Source organism: Vidua macroura, chromosome 9 (genome assembly GCF_024509145.1).
Source record: "Vidua macroura isolate BioBank_ID:100142 chromosome 9, ASM2450914v1, whole genome shotgun sequence".
Lineage (NCBI taxonomy): Eukaryota > Metazoa > Chordata > Aves > Passeriformes > Viduidae > Vidua > Vidua macroura.
In genome coordinates, this window is record NC_071579.1 from 1,796,742 (window position 1) to 1,809,759 (window position 13,018).

General features: G+C 40.3%; 1 protein-coding gene across 15 annotated transcripts in view; it reads right to left on the reverse strand.

Moving 5' to 3' along the window:
• Positions 1–13,018, reverse strand: part of PRRC2C (proline rich coiled-coil 2C) — a 69,873-nt gene that overhangs the window by 41,375 nt on the left and 15,480 nt on the right. For all 15 annotated transcript variants that reach the window (XM_053984736.1, XM_053984740.1, XM_053984741.1 and 12 more), the window contains exons 2-10: positions 12,232–12,399; positions 10,928–11,105; positions 7,344–7,450; positions 4,257–4,388; positions 2,132–2,304; positions 1,692–1,771; positions 939–1,072; positions 770–857; positions 373–514 (exon numbers count right to left, since the gene is read on the reverse strand). In XM_053984736.1, the coding sequence (XP_053840711.1) occupies positions 373–514; positions 770–857; positions 939–1,072; positions 1,692–1,771; positions 2,132–2,304; positions 4,257–4,388; positions 7,344–7,450; positions 10,928–11,105; positions 12,232–12,346 (1,149 nt within the window). In that variant the 5' untranslated portion in view covers positions 12,347–12,399. The remainder of the gene's footprint in view (positions 1–372; positions 515–769; positions 858–938; positions 1,073–1,691; positions 1,772–2,131; positions 2,305–4,256; positions 4,389–7,343; positions 7,451–10,927; positions 11,106–12,231; positions 12,400–13,018) is intronic.

The following is a 13,018-nucleotide window of genomic DNA, read 5'->3' on the forward strand; positions in this document are numbered from 1 at the left end:
ATGTGTAGGCTATTTATCCACTGGAGAACCTGATAAACACCAGAATGGCTTCATTCAGTTCCAGGGATGGACACACAAGCGCAAGGAGCCTGTCAGCTGAGCTCCAGTGCCTGGTGAAGAGCTCTCACCCCTCAGGGGTGTGGGGCAGGACACACTACATAAAGCCATGCTATTTTTGTGCTGCAACCAGAGGCAGCTAAGTTGTCTGAGCAGCACCTGATCAGTTAGCAGAGCTCAGATAATGTTTTCAGCAGCTAATGCCTTCCCTCATGTTCATAACCTTAATTGACCTGACAGTTTGAAAAGACACCTGAGTCGGAGCTCTCCTGACAAGGCTGTTACCACAGGAGCTGAAGAGAAGAGCACACAAACCTGATCAAGCTGAGAGCTTTTGCTGTAAGACCCTTTGGCTGCTGCTGTGGAAACCTGGGTGGCAGACTTGGCATTTGTCTGTTCTTCGGTTTCCTTCTGGCCATCAGGACTCTGGGAATCTTTTGCTGGTGTTTGTTCATCACTATGTGCAAAGAAATAAGAAAAACAGAATGCATACTCCATAGAGGTATTTGGTGATTTATCTCCTAGCCTCAGTGTTTCTTAGGATGATTTCTACACACCCAGCTGACTGGAGTCGGCAGGCAGATATGCAATTGAATACAGTATTAAATTACTGGAATTAGTGCTACTGGAATGAGTACTTGCACTCATTTCATTACTCTTTCCAAAATCCAGTTAAGTGACATTTCCCATCTAATTGGCAACACCAACTCACCCACTTTCCTTCTCTTTCTGACTGCTTCCTTGCTCATCATCATCACTGAAATTCAACTGCTCAGTGTAATCCACTTCACTCTGAGCACCTGATGCATAAACAAATGTTCAATTAACCTTTCAGAAACATTCAGCATACAAATAACAGACCATTAATCTGATGGTCTTACCTGCCCAGCCTTCATCAGCCTCAGCATCCAGATTATCAAATTTATCAAGCTCTTTGAGTTCACTAGCACTAAGAATGGATGGGCGTTCAATAGGTTCTGAGCACCATGAGGGTGGGCCTCTTCCCCTTGGGCCTCTAAAAAAATGAGAGAAACAAACCCCACTGTCACTACTTATCCACAAATGACAGAGAAAAGGTCAACTTATATGACCATTATTTGAAATATACAGCACTGTTGTTTCAAGCACAGTGAACTCTCATCCACATGTGTGACTACCAGAATTCAAATAATTACTCTTCTCTTCCATGTGCACAGCTATCCTACACTATGGAAAAACACACAGAGAAGTGGAAAATTAGTTTTATAGTGCATTAGAGCTCAACTTTAATTAGAAATCATCAAAGTTGAGAACAAGGAATTGACTATTTTCACTGTAACAATGGAAAAGTCCTTTTATGGGCAAAACACTGGTTTAAGTTTCAAAGATGTCCCTGCAAGTGACTCTTGCTCTTCACAATCAAAAACCCTGTAATATGTAGAATTGCCTCAAGTTTTCCAGTTGAGCTCTCAAACTCCAGACACTCCATGACACTGCTCCATACAAGCAAAACTTGGGAGGCTGACCAGTGTCAGTTCTTACACAGTGTATAATCAGTGTCGAGATACTCAGTGCAAATGATTTCTTTTTTTTTTTAAATTAAGTCACAGAGTTCATACCCAGACAAAAACCACAACCATTTTTATGTTTCTTACCTGCTAGGCTCAGAATTAGGAAATCTTGTTGGACCTTGCATGGAGGGAGGATATGCCATTCTGGGATACTGATTAAACATCTAAAAAAGGATTAAAACCAGGAGTCACTCATTAAAATGTATTACTGCATTAAGTACACTGAGACAATCAAAGGAAGTAATGGAAATAAAGTGAGACTCTTCATTCAAGTTTGCTTAATATCACAAGTGGGTGACACATCAAGTCCCCAAGGGGAAGAGACTGGAAGTGTTAATCAACTCCTGACAAGTTCAAACTCCATGTAGCAACAGATAGCCACATCCTGTGCTGGGTTTCAACCCTGCCCTTCCAGCAGAACTGATAAGAATTCCATAGAGGGGAGAGAAAGGGGCCTAAGAAAATCCCACTAGCCAAACCCCAATCCCTGCTGCTTAAAAACAGTTCATGCAACCATCACTCACATAAGGAGGCATCATTGCTCTGTACTGGGATGAGATGGGTGGCTGCTGCTGGCCATTCAGCTTGGGCTGAGGGACCTGGGGCAACCGCACATCCCTCTTGTCTCCTGCCTTCTGGCCATCATTTTGTTCTGCTGGTGTAGCGCTGCCATCTTCTTGTCCCTTAGCTTCTTGATCTGTTGGAGAACCAGGAGAATTGTTCTTATTACCCCCATCCCTCCAACTAGTAGCATCTGCATAGACAGAATCAGCACACGAAAAGCCAGAAATAGACTTTAAATTGCAGATTTCCAGCCAGAGATGGTGAAGAACACGTTGTTCCCACACAGTCCTCGGTGACACAGCAGACACATGTTCCTATCTGCTACTGAAACAAGCAGTGGCCACTTGAGAATCAACAGAAAGCTGCTTCCCGACCCTCTTCAGCCCTAGGTCCAGCTGTGTTCCTGAAGGGTCAGAGCTAAATTTATGGCCTGCTCTAGTTGTCCCATTCTACCTTCCAAAACACAGTGTAATTTTGGAAGGATACTGATTATAGCACAAGAAAGAAAACAGATTTAGCTGTGCTAAGTGGGCCACTGTTGACTCAGTGTGAAGATGCTGTCAAGACAAAGATCAAGGTTCCTAAGCAGCAAAGGCCTACCAGGAAATTCTCAAGCAGCTCAGAAAGAAAGGTAATGCACAGTATGTGTCCAAGTGAAGACAGGTATAGTCTGGTTTGCATCTCTGCCTGATAAGGATGGAATAGAAATGATAAGGGCTGTACTTCTGGTGTGAATGTCTAGTAAATTGTCCAGGAAAAGTCAGAGATTTTAATGACTTAGCATTTGTGCCAGGCACTCCATTCTTTTAGGAGTTTCTGCCTGCAGAGCACAGGTTAAGACAAAAAAACCCACTAGGGTAAACTTAGCAGCAGTGCTCAGATCAACGGAGACAAACAAAAATTCAGAGACACATGCTGTAAATGATGTTCCTTTAGGGACACAAACCTTTGCAGAGTTAAACTCTGCTCCTAAGTATCCATTACAGTTCTTGCACTTATCTTTGCTGAGAAGCACAGCTGCTAAAGGGGCACTGATTACTTGCCAAGTTCATTTAGCTTTCTGCTGTCAGACAGGAAAGAAGGGCTTAATATAGCATGTACAGTGCTGACCAAAACTGTACTGCCTGCAGGAGGCTGAACAGACACGTAGCTGCTCTCACTTGGTGCTGGACATCTCTCCCATTTCCTGACAATTTATTCTTTAGATCAAGATCAAGACAAGTCATGAACAGGCACATGGCCTTGGTCTGCAGGACCCGACAAACAAATCAAGAAAAACCAAGACCTGTAACAAGGAAAGGTGTTACAGATCCCCCAGGAGCCCAAGCCCTCTAAAGCGCCTATCACTGGCACGGGACAGTGCCAGCCACAGTGCAGGACAGGACCTCTAGTCCATCAAACCTCATCAAAACCAAACTTCTGAGGGAGAAAGGAACCTTGTCCTCCACTGGTAACAAGCACAGTCCAAAACACCTTCCCATTAAAGTGATCTGGGGAAGAAATACACATTTCTTTCCTGAGAGACGTAAACTCAGCACTGTTATAGTTGTTTTCACCAGATCTAATCCTCCACTGCTGAAACAGATCCAGCTGGTCAGAGCATTGCATCCCGGAGCTGAAGATGCCAATACCTTTAAAGGCACAACCCACTCTACATCCTGTAGACTGAACTTCCTCTTCAGGAATTTTCAGGCTCTACTCTTAGGAGTACTAACAACTTAAGGCCAGCCCTGATCATCATTTGTGTAATTACTTAATTCTAGGAGAGTTCTTTAAAGAGGTATCTCATCTGCTGTGACATCAGCAGCTGAAGTAAGAAAATCCCAGTATTGTGCAAGTAACAAATGTTCCCCAGAGCACAACTACAGTACTGCATACACTGGGAAAATGGGAAGTGATAGGATTAAACACACTATTTTCCACACACCAGGAACACAGAAAAGAAGAATAAAGCCCCAAATATCCACTTCTTCCATGTAGGAGTGTGCTGATTGAAACAACAGATTAATATATTTCTTTTGTACAGGGCACAAGCAGTAAGTTCCACACAAACTAATTTCACAACAATTTGTAGCTCACACTTACTCTGTGGTCGTAGGTTGGCTCCTGATCCATCTTCAGGTGCATCCTTATCTTTGCCTGACTTTTCCTGATCCCCAGCTGCCGGCAGACTGGGGAATTCTTGCTGGAAATAACTATTGATTGGAATAGGTGGACCTACAAAGCAAGATATTCAGAAAGTCACAACTTGCTGTACACAAAATAGTTCAGAAAACAACAGAAACCTGATCATCCATTAGAAGTGAACATTACATCTTTAAAATAAAAAAGTTAAACATTAAATGTTAAAGCCACAGTCATTTACTGGCAATATAAAGGGTTCCAAATTTGTTGAATTTATTGGACCAACTATGACAGCTTCTGAGGCTGAGAAAAAACCAGAAGCACTAGAGAGCAACAATGGACAATGGAACAAGACTTAGCCCAGGGAGTACCTGGAGTTCCTCAGCTCTGTAAACACTTTTCCCCACTCCTTCCAGACAAAGATTTCCTTCTTTTCACTCTAAAACTGTAGTCCACCCAAGAATAGGAAACTATGTAACTGCAAACACGTTTATGATTAATTATTGTTCTAGTAAGAAATCTCCAGGACTTTAAAAGGCCACAGCCTCTACATTACAAGAAAAATATCAGAACAACATTCTTTGATTTCTAAAACCCTTGACATCAATACTGAAGATTGGAATTTAAGACTTCTGTTGTACATAGTATGGAAGTCACATATAGAGGTTGTCTTCCTTGTTAGAAGGTTTTGTTGGCATCTGCTTTGCATCAATTTCCTCCCCATACACATAATGTATAGTGACCTATTAGATCAGCAGCATTCCGTGCCAAATCACCAATAATCTGACTGAGTGCAGATTTCCATTCCAACAGCCTGAATAACAGCCTGTTCCTGTACCTGTCTCTACCACTGACTACTGCAAGGGACGTGGTATTAGGCTACACAGGTTATGGGAGAGGGCAAGCTGACAAACAGGGATCTGAATACATGGTGTCCAAAACCCCCCAATCCCAATGATGGGCTTCTTTTTAACAACTAGAAAAACTTCTGTTCTCTCCAGTCTCTGAAAGAATCATTCACAAAGATAAAATGCAGGGATCCCAGTGGGCTTTTATTCGGTTGGTTTTTTTAAGAGTTAAACACAGGATAAATTCCTTAATTAATCTGTGCTGTGTAAAGGCATGCCAGCAACAACAGTATTTAGTCCTGTGTCTACAAATTTCCTTGAACTCTTTCAATTCTCATTCTGACTTCGCATACTACTGACCACATTAATTTGTTTTTTCTTAAAGGCCACTGGACTGTTGCTGTAGAAAACCAGTCCCACTAACCAGATGACCTGCCAGGCAAGGGAGCCCCTTCGGAGATCCTGTGGCATGCAACATTCATGAGTTTTATGAATCTGGAAAAATGCTTTCTGCTCAAGCCTACACAGTGAACATTTTAATGGCAAAGTAACAGTACCAGAGATCTCATTGACTGTGTTTAAGCTACGAACGTGAAAAAGCCAGACTGGCAACCAGCAGTTCAGAAAGAAGTTAAAAAATTCTAAGATATTTTAGTAGTAATTTACTCCAAATGTTAGCTGAAGCATAAGCTGAAAAATACATGCTGCTGTTACATTTCGTTTTTCCCTTCCCCATGGCCACCAAGATGATCAGAGAAAGGTTTAGCCTTGCCTCACTCAAGTTTTACAAGAGCACAAGGCTGAGTGCTGCTGGAACACTCACGAGGCAGGTGGAGAAACTGCAAGTTCTGAGAGCCAACTGCAGCTCAGGAAAGCAGGAGCCCAACAGGTGGACGCTGGGTTTCAAACCCAGGACAGCAAGCAGCTGCTGCCAATTCACATCCAGTGCTGCTTCCTGAAACTGCAAACCCAGTGCTGCATTAATTGAATGAAATGAGGGTGCCATCTGGGCTTGGCACATGAGCTGCCATGGTAACTATGAAATAATTAGCTAAATGCATTTTGAAGCTACTGAGGCGAATCACTATTTCCTGTGTCATGGAGATGATCTTATCAGCTTCTGCAGGAAGGCTGCTATGCAGATCACTTTGCATCAGTGTTCATTCTTTTTTTTTTTTTTTTAATTCCACAGAAATCCTACAAAAGCTTAAAGGAGGAAAGTTTCTGTATTTGACAGCAAAACACTGAGCATTAAGCCAGCAAGAAATGAAGTATCTAGAATTGTCACTTCTAATTCTCAGTGCAAAAAAAGGCCCAAATCATTAGATATGTGATGCTAACAAACTCCATGTGATGTCTAAGAAATTACCTCCATGCTATTAATATTTTATTATTTTAAGAACTCAATTCTTCAACTGGAAAGCCTAAACTCCATTTTACAGCCATGGAAAGCTTGCAAGTCTCAAACTTAAGGAATAACACACGTTGAAGGCTATTTATCATAATGGAGACAGGAATTTTAAGTAACCTCTCACTCTACAAGCATTTTAAAAAATCTCCTGAAGATTTAGTTCTGAACTTACATCTGTAATGAAAACACTCCAGCTAAGAGTCACACTGATGGAAACAATTTTCCATCCTTTCATCCAATTATGTTAAATAACCCTTGAAACACACCTTTAATGTTTTTCCCAGTAAGAAAACTACTTAAGCACTATCACTTGGATCCTAAAACAACCAAGAAATTTATAAAATGAAGGGAAAAGTATTGCTGTTTCACATGTTTAAACAGAAGCAAAATTACACATACTTCGCACAAAATCATCCAAAACCATGATCAGAATGACCACCAGCTGTTTACATCTCTCCTTCCCATGCCAAAATTATCTGTATTATAAAAACTGACTGTGATTTGCCCTCCTCACCACAGCCACACTGAAGATTTTGTGCTGCCACCATCACTTCCCTGTCAATTCAAAAGAGGTGACTACACTAAGCTTGTAAAAGTCAGCCAGACCTGCTGATAAATGCAGTGACTGGGGATGGGCTCATTTCCCAGCCTGGAATGTTGCTTCCACGACTTTCCCTAGTCCCAAGTGGCCTGGCCAAGCCTCAAGGGACTGCTGAGTGTGGGGGTCTCTCCCAGCCCATCCCAGCCTGGTGTCCAGTGCAGAACCCCTCCACCCTGAGCAGCACTCACCGTCCTGTCCTCCTGGTTTGGTGTTGGCCCAGGATTTGGCAACAGGAGCTGCTTCTGGAGGAGCAGGAACTGCAGGTTTTGGCTGTGTCTGCGGCACGTCTGGCTGTCTGGAATTAGAGGAAAAGCACTTGTGAATACAAGAGAGTGAGCACAGAGCAAGAGTGTCAGGATTGCTACTGCAAACAAGGGAATAAAATAAGGGAGCTGTGCAGCTGAAGAACCAAAAACTACTTTTCCTTAGAAAAGGCGTTTTCTTACATAAAAGGAGTTGTTATAGTAACTGTTTAAAAATTGAATAAATTAGCTAATTATTTCAAGATTCCATTTCCCAAAGAGGAGAGGAATGAATGAATGAAAATGGCTGGGCAGAAAATGCAGCCAGGCATGAAGTGAATTACAGCTTTTAAAGAAGTGTATTGGACAATCAAAAAAAAACAATCCATCTACAGCCATCAAAGGGAATAATTTGGACTAATGTTCTCTTGCCTCGGGAGTTAACACAGGAAAGCAATTCAAGACCACCATGAACTGAGAGAAAGAAGGCAAATACATGTCAGGAATTCCCAAATAAAAGGAACTGATAAGGAAAGCTAAAGATATGAAAAACTCTATGGGTACCATGAACTGGAGCCCAGAACCTTGAGTCTTAAGAAATGGGCTCAGTCCCACCATCTTAACAATGAAGAGGCACAAGCACTCATTTTGTCCAGTGTAAAAAACCCAGACACAAGCCCTTTCTAGTCTGCAGATTCAGTCATATTGTTCAACGTCTTTCAATAAAGGCTATTTCTGAAATCTGCATATTCAGGTAACTTAAGACTCAAAGCATTAGTGTCTACAACCAGCTAAGACTAACCCTCCAGCTCCTTGGTAGGAACTTTTGATAAAACAGGAACTATGGGGCAAATCCTGTAGTCTAGAATCACTTTATTACACCACTGAAGACAGAAGCAGTGTGGTATCATGTCACTTCACTGACAAGAAACAACTGCAAATGCTTCAAGTAGATCCTAAAGTGATCCTAAATTTCTGAGGATTACCATTAAGAAATCAGTTCCATTTGGGTTCTGCAGTGATCAACCCAAAGTCCTCAACAGGACTCTCAGAACTGACAGAGAAGAAAATACCATGAAAAATACCACTGCTGGGCAGAAACACACAAGCTTCTCATAGGGATAACAAAATGCAATTTTCATGTTCCATGAGAGTATTACGGTCTAGGGAAAAAAAAAAAAAAAACCAAACAAAAACAGTTCTCATTTTTTTCCTCTTTTTCACTTGCATTTCTTACAGCTGCATATTTTCTAAGCAGGCTTTGGGGAATTTATGACTTACAGGGCTGAACTTTGTGACACAAGGCTGTTAAAGAAACTCACCTTGCATTTCTCCTGTTTCAAATACAAGCCCATTTAGAATTTTAGTTATCTAAGCACTGCCCTGCAAATATGGATGAGTGAAAGAACTCAACTGAATTAATCAAATCACTACACAACAGCCTGCAATATCCAGGAAAGAGACTGAGGCAATACCCACAGAATGAGTGACAACTCCAGAAAGCAGTAGAGTAATTAATTTTCATAATTACAGGGAATAACACATTCCTGTGAACTCCAGTGCAATGATACAAGAGAAAATGCATTAAACTAAAGCAAGCTGTTAGCAAGATGCAACCTTTGTCTGCAACACTTCTGAGAGGAACAATAAAACACTTCACATGTAAACTGCAGCATTTCAAGCACACTGAAATATCACAAACACAGCAGTAGTCAAATAAATGATTTTAAGATCTGAGCAAACACATCAGATGGTCCAAATTTAGGAGAAATTCCTCATGGCCTGGGCATACACATCTATTCCTGGGAACAAATCTCTCCCTCACTAGTTTTACTTTTATCTGGATTCTGAGGCCTTTATCAGAGTAATACATATGAAAATACAAACAGCTCCAGCTGCAGATAAGGGACAGTTATTTATTTGTTTGTAAACAGAACATCAACTACTGGTATCTCCTAACACATGGCCATGCAAAGGTCTGTTTTAGGCAAACAAGCTACTAGCTCAACACACATTGAACAGCGCAAAGTGTAAGTGACCTCGAAGTACAGGGAGATGTTATTAAAATACCAAACAAAACACAGGGCAGAAAACTGTGACTCTGCAGTTTCAAAAGTTTAAAATAAAAAGGCTAAACACAACACTATATTTCTGAAGTCTATCAGCTTTTTAGAGAGATGTCAAAAATTGGTATTGAAATGTAGGAATATATACAAAGAAAAATAAAGGGAGAGGAAGATGAGGAAGGAAAGCTTTAAACCTCATCTTTTGCTTTCACAAGCACTAGGAACATACAACCACTGTCCCTAAATTCCAGTGTTTTCCAGAGCAATTTGTATGAAAAGAATTAACACTTAAACCTTGCTTCTACTTAGGCAGTGAGAATCACATCCTATTTTAAGCTTACATGGCAAAAAACTGCTTTAAAATACTTTCCAATTAGAAACTGAAAAGTTTCAGTTTCTATTTAGTTTCTTCCTGTGCAGGACCAGGAGTTGGACTCGATGACCCTGATGGGTCTCTCCCAACTCAGCATATTCTAAGATTCTATGATCCTTTCATCCTATTTAGCTGTACAAGTGTGAAACAAATCTAGCACATAAAACTGCACTGAGCACGGGAAATTTGTATCATACAAGGTATACAACAATGCATCAACACTGCCACAACTTCTGTCTTATTTGTATCACATATTGGAGGAGTCTGGAACAATAGTGCAGAGCTTAAGATAAAAAAAAATTGGAAGTCTGTAGAATTTATTGCATTCTAGCAAAAAAAAAAAAAAAAAAAAAAAAAAAAAAAAAAAAAAAAAAAAAAAAAAAAAAAAAAATTAAAGTGCAAATATTGACCATTAGGAAAATAAAGCAGAGATTCAAACAAACATGCAAATCAAGAATTTTTGAGTTTTCTCTGTCATATATCAGCACAAGTACAATTAAGCTGATTTTTGCATACTCTCATGAACTTGCAAGCTATTCTCTAATTTTCCTGCTATATTCCTTGGGGTTTCAAGAGAATTTTATTTAAGGTGATGACACTGATCTTACAAAAATGTGCTGTAGTATTTCCCATCAGCAGACATCAAAACTTACATGTCCAGGGAAATATTCTTCCCCTCATATGGAATTTATAATCAGACCATTTTCAACTTAAATGTAAGGAGGTTTTTTTGTGCAAGGTTTTTTTTTTAAACTATCCTTCTACTAGCAAGATTCCTCCTCACAGAAATTAATAGTGGTGGTATTTCCTCTCTGGTAGCTACGCTGAGAACACTCCAGTGTAGCAAATTTCTTCTCAGGTCCCGCCAATCCCAAGCTTTGGGCAATATTGAAAGAAATGGCCCTGCAAACCAAGCCAGTATTAATTATTATTATTTTTTAATTCCACAGAAATCCTATAAAAACTTAAAGGAGAAAAGTTTCTATATTTGACTGCAGAACACTGAACATTAAGCAGCAAGAAATAGAGTATCTAGAGTTGTCTAATTTCAATTCTTCTAATTCTGAGTGCAAAACAAGGTAAAAACTTACTTCTCTTCTTCGTGCTGTTCTTGTTTTGAAGCCCATCCTGTGCCGTCCTTAGGCACAATGTTCACATTGGGGTCGTTGCCTTTGTTCTCTGCTTTGAGGCTGGGCAGATTAGCTGGGGGAGGCATCCTCCTGGAAATAGCAACTTTTCCAAGACTCTGCAATCCATGGCGTGCAGCAACTGCATTCCAGAACAGAAAGTGCAAGTTAACAACTCTGTTTAGACAGACCTAGATAAAAATGTTTTGTAAGAAAGTCAGAAAAAAATTAAGAATGTTAAGAATTAAAAATTTAAAATGCTTCAGAATTTAGTATTTTAAAATGGGAATGAAAAACACTTGGTTTGGGAAAACCTGACTACTTTTTGAGCAGTGAGTCATTATGGCTAGCCTATTCCAGAGATTAAAAAGGATATATGGCCCCACCTTTATACACAACATTCAGTGACAGAAAGCTAAAGAAGCCATTTACAACACAATGTTAATGTCAAGCATTATTCTCTGGCTCTTCTGGAGCTTAATGTACATTGATGAGTTCAGGAATACCCCTATGGGTCTAGCCCATTTCTTTATTGCTGCAAATTTCAGCTGGCAGATGCTGCCCTTGCAAAAACATTCCTACAAATTATATTTACTCCAGACCACAAGTACTAAGTTAATGTACCCCACAGGACATTCAACCTACCAAGTAACCAACTCAGGGAACAAGCACAAGTTACTGCCCTGGGTAAGATGTATCACAACAAACAGCTCAGTTTCAACCCTTAAAACAATATTGTGGCAGCCTTCAACAAGCTTGGGCACACTTTTTTACTAACAATTTAGGCAACTTTGTCAAGTTCAAAACCTTCAGAACATCACTTCCCCCTGGTTCTCCATTCAATGACTCATGAAAAAGCAGCTCACAGTCACCTTATTTGAGGTATCAGTGTAAGTTTTAACCAGTGTTTTTCAAAAAATCTAAAGTCCCAGAGCTGTAAGTGAGCATTGCCTTTTCCTCAATTAAACACTTCCAGTGTGGCAAATGTTAATGCAGTAAAATGCACAGCTGGGGAATGGCAGGTCTTTATTTACCCACATTCTACTTCCTACTAGACTGCAAATGCTGTCTGTCTGAACTGACACTCCTGTTTACAACTAAACAGAAACTAATGAATGCTGCCTTCCACAATCCTTCCACTTCACTGCTGCACCAAGCAGTTATGAAAAACCATGCTGTGGTTAAGTGCTCACATACTCTGCACTCTTAATTAGCACTGCAGTAATGATGAAACTGAAAGAATGCAACTCTAAAGAGAGCTTACTCACCTGTGGTTTTCTGAGTTTCCAGTGACTTTCCCTTGTAAGTATTAAACAGACTGAGTGTTGCATACTTTGTTTTTCCATCCTTTGCTTTTGTACTCTGGCCTGACTTTTCCGACATTTCGCTGGAAACTCATCGAGTCTGGTACCTTCCGTTCACTCCTCAAAATCTGCCTGTAAAGCAAAACAACAGAAAAGTAAAGCAATCTGAATAGGAGCCAAGACTTAAGTCAGAGTTCACAGGGCAGAAGTGGACAGCATATTTCACACCATTAGCACTGTTTCATTTAAGCATTCTGCAGGATGCCAAGGAATGCATTAACTCCAGAAACCTTATCCTTATGTAATATCAGGAATTTTTAAGTATTTCTATCTCTTCAATATGAATGTCACAAAATCAGGAGGGTCAGCATTTAATTAACGTCAAACACTGTTAAAGTGGTAAATATCATCCATGATTTCACTAGAAAATGTATAATAAAAACCCAATCCCAAACCCCACAAACACACAGAATTTCCACTAGCAGCTCTTTCCCCACTGGGGAAGCTCAATGACCTCACCCACTCCCAAAGCCAAGTACTGAGACACAATTAACAGTTACTGCAATATAGTATTTCTGGAATTTGCTTCTTTTTTCCCCAATTAAAACCATCATGAACACAGCAGCCAGAGACACTAAATACACAGAGTAAGAATTTTTCATTTGTCAATACCACAACACAGTATGCTCAGAGGGAGAGAGAGTAAGAATCCCTTCAACCAAGAGCTACACTATTCTTCCTGCAGCAGTAA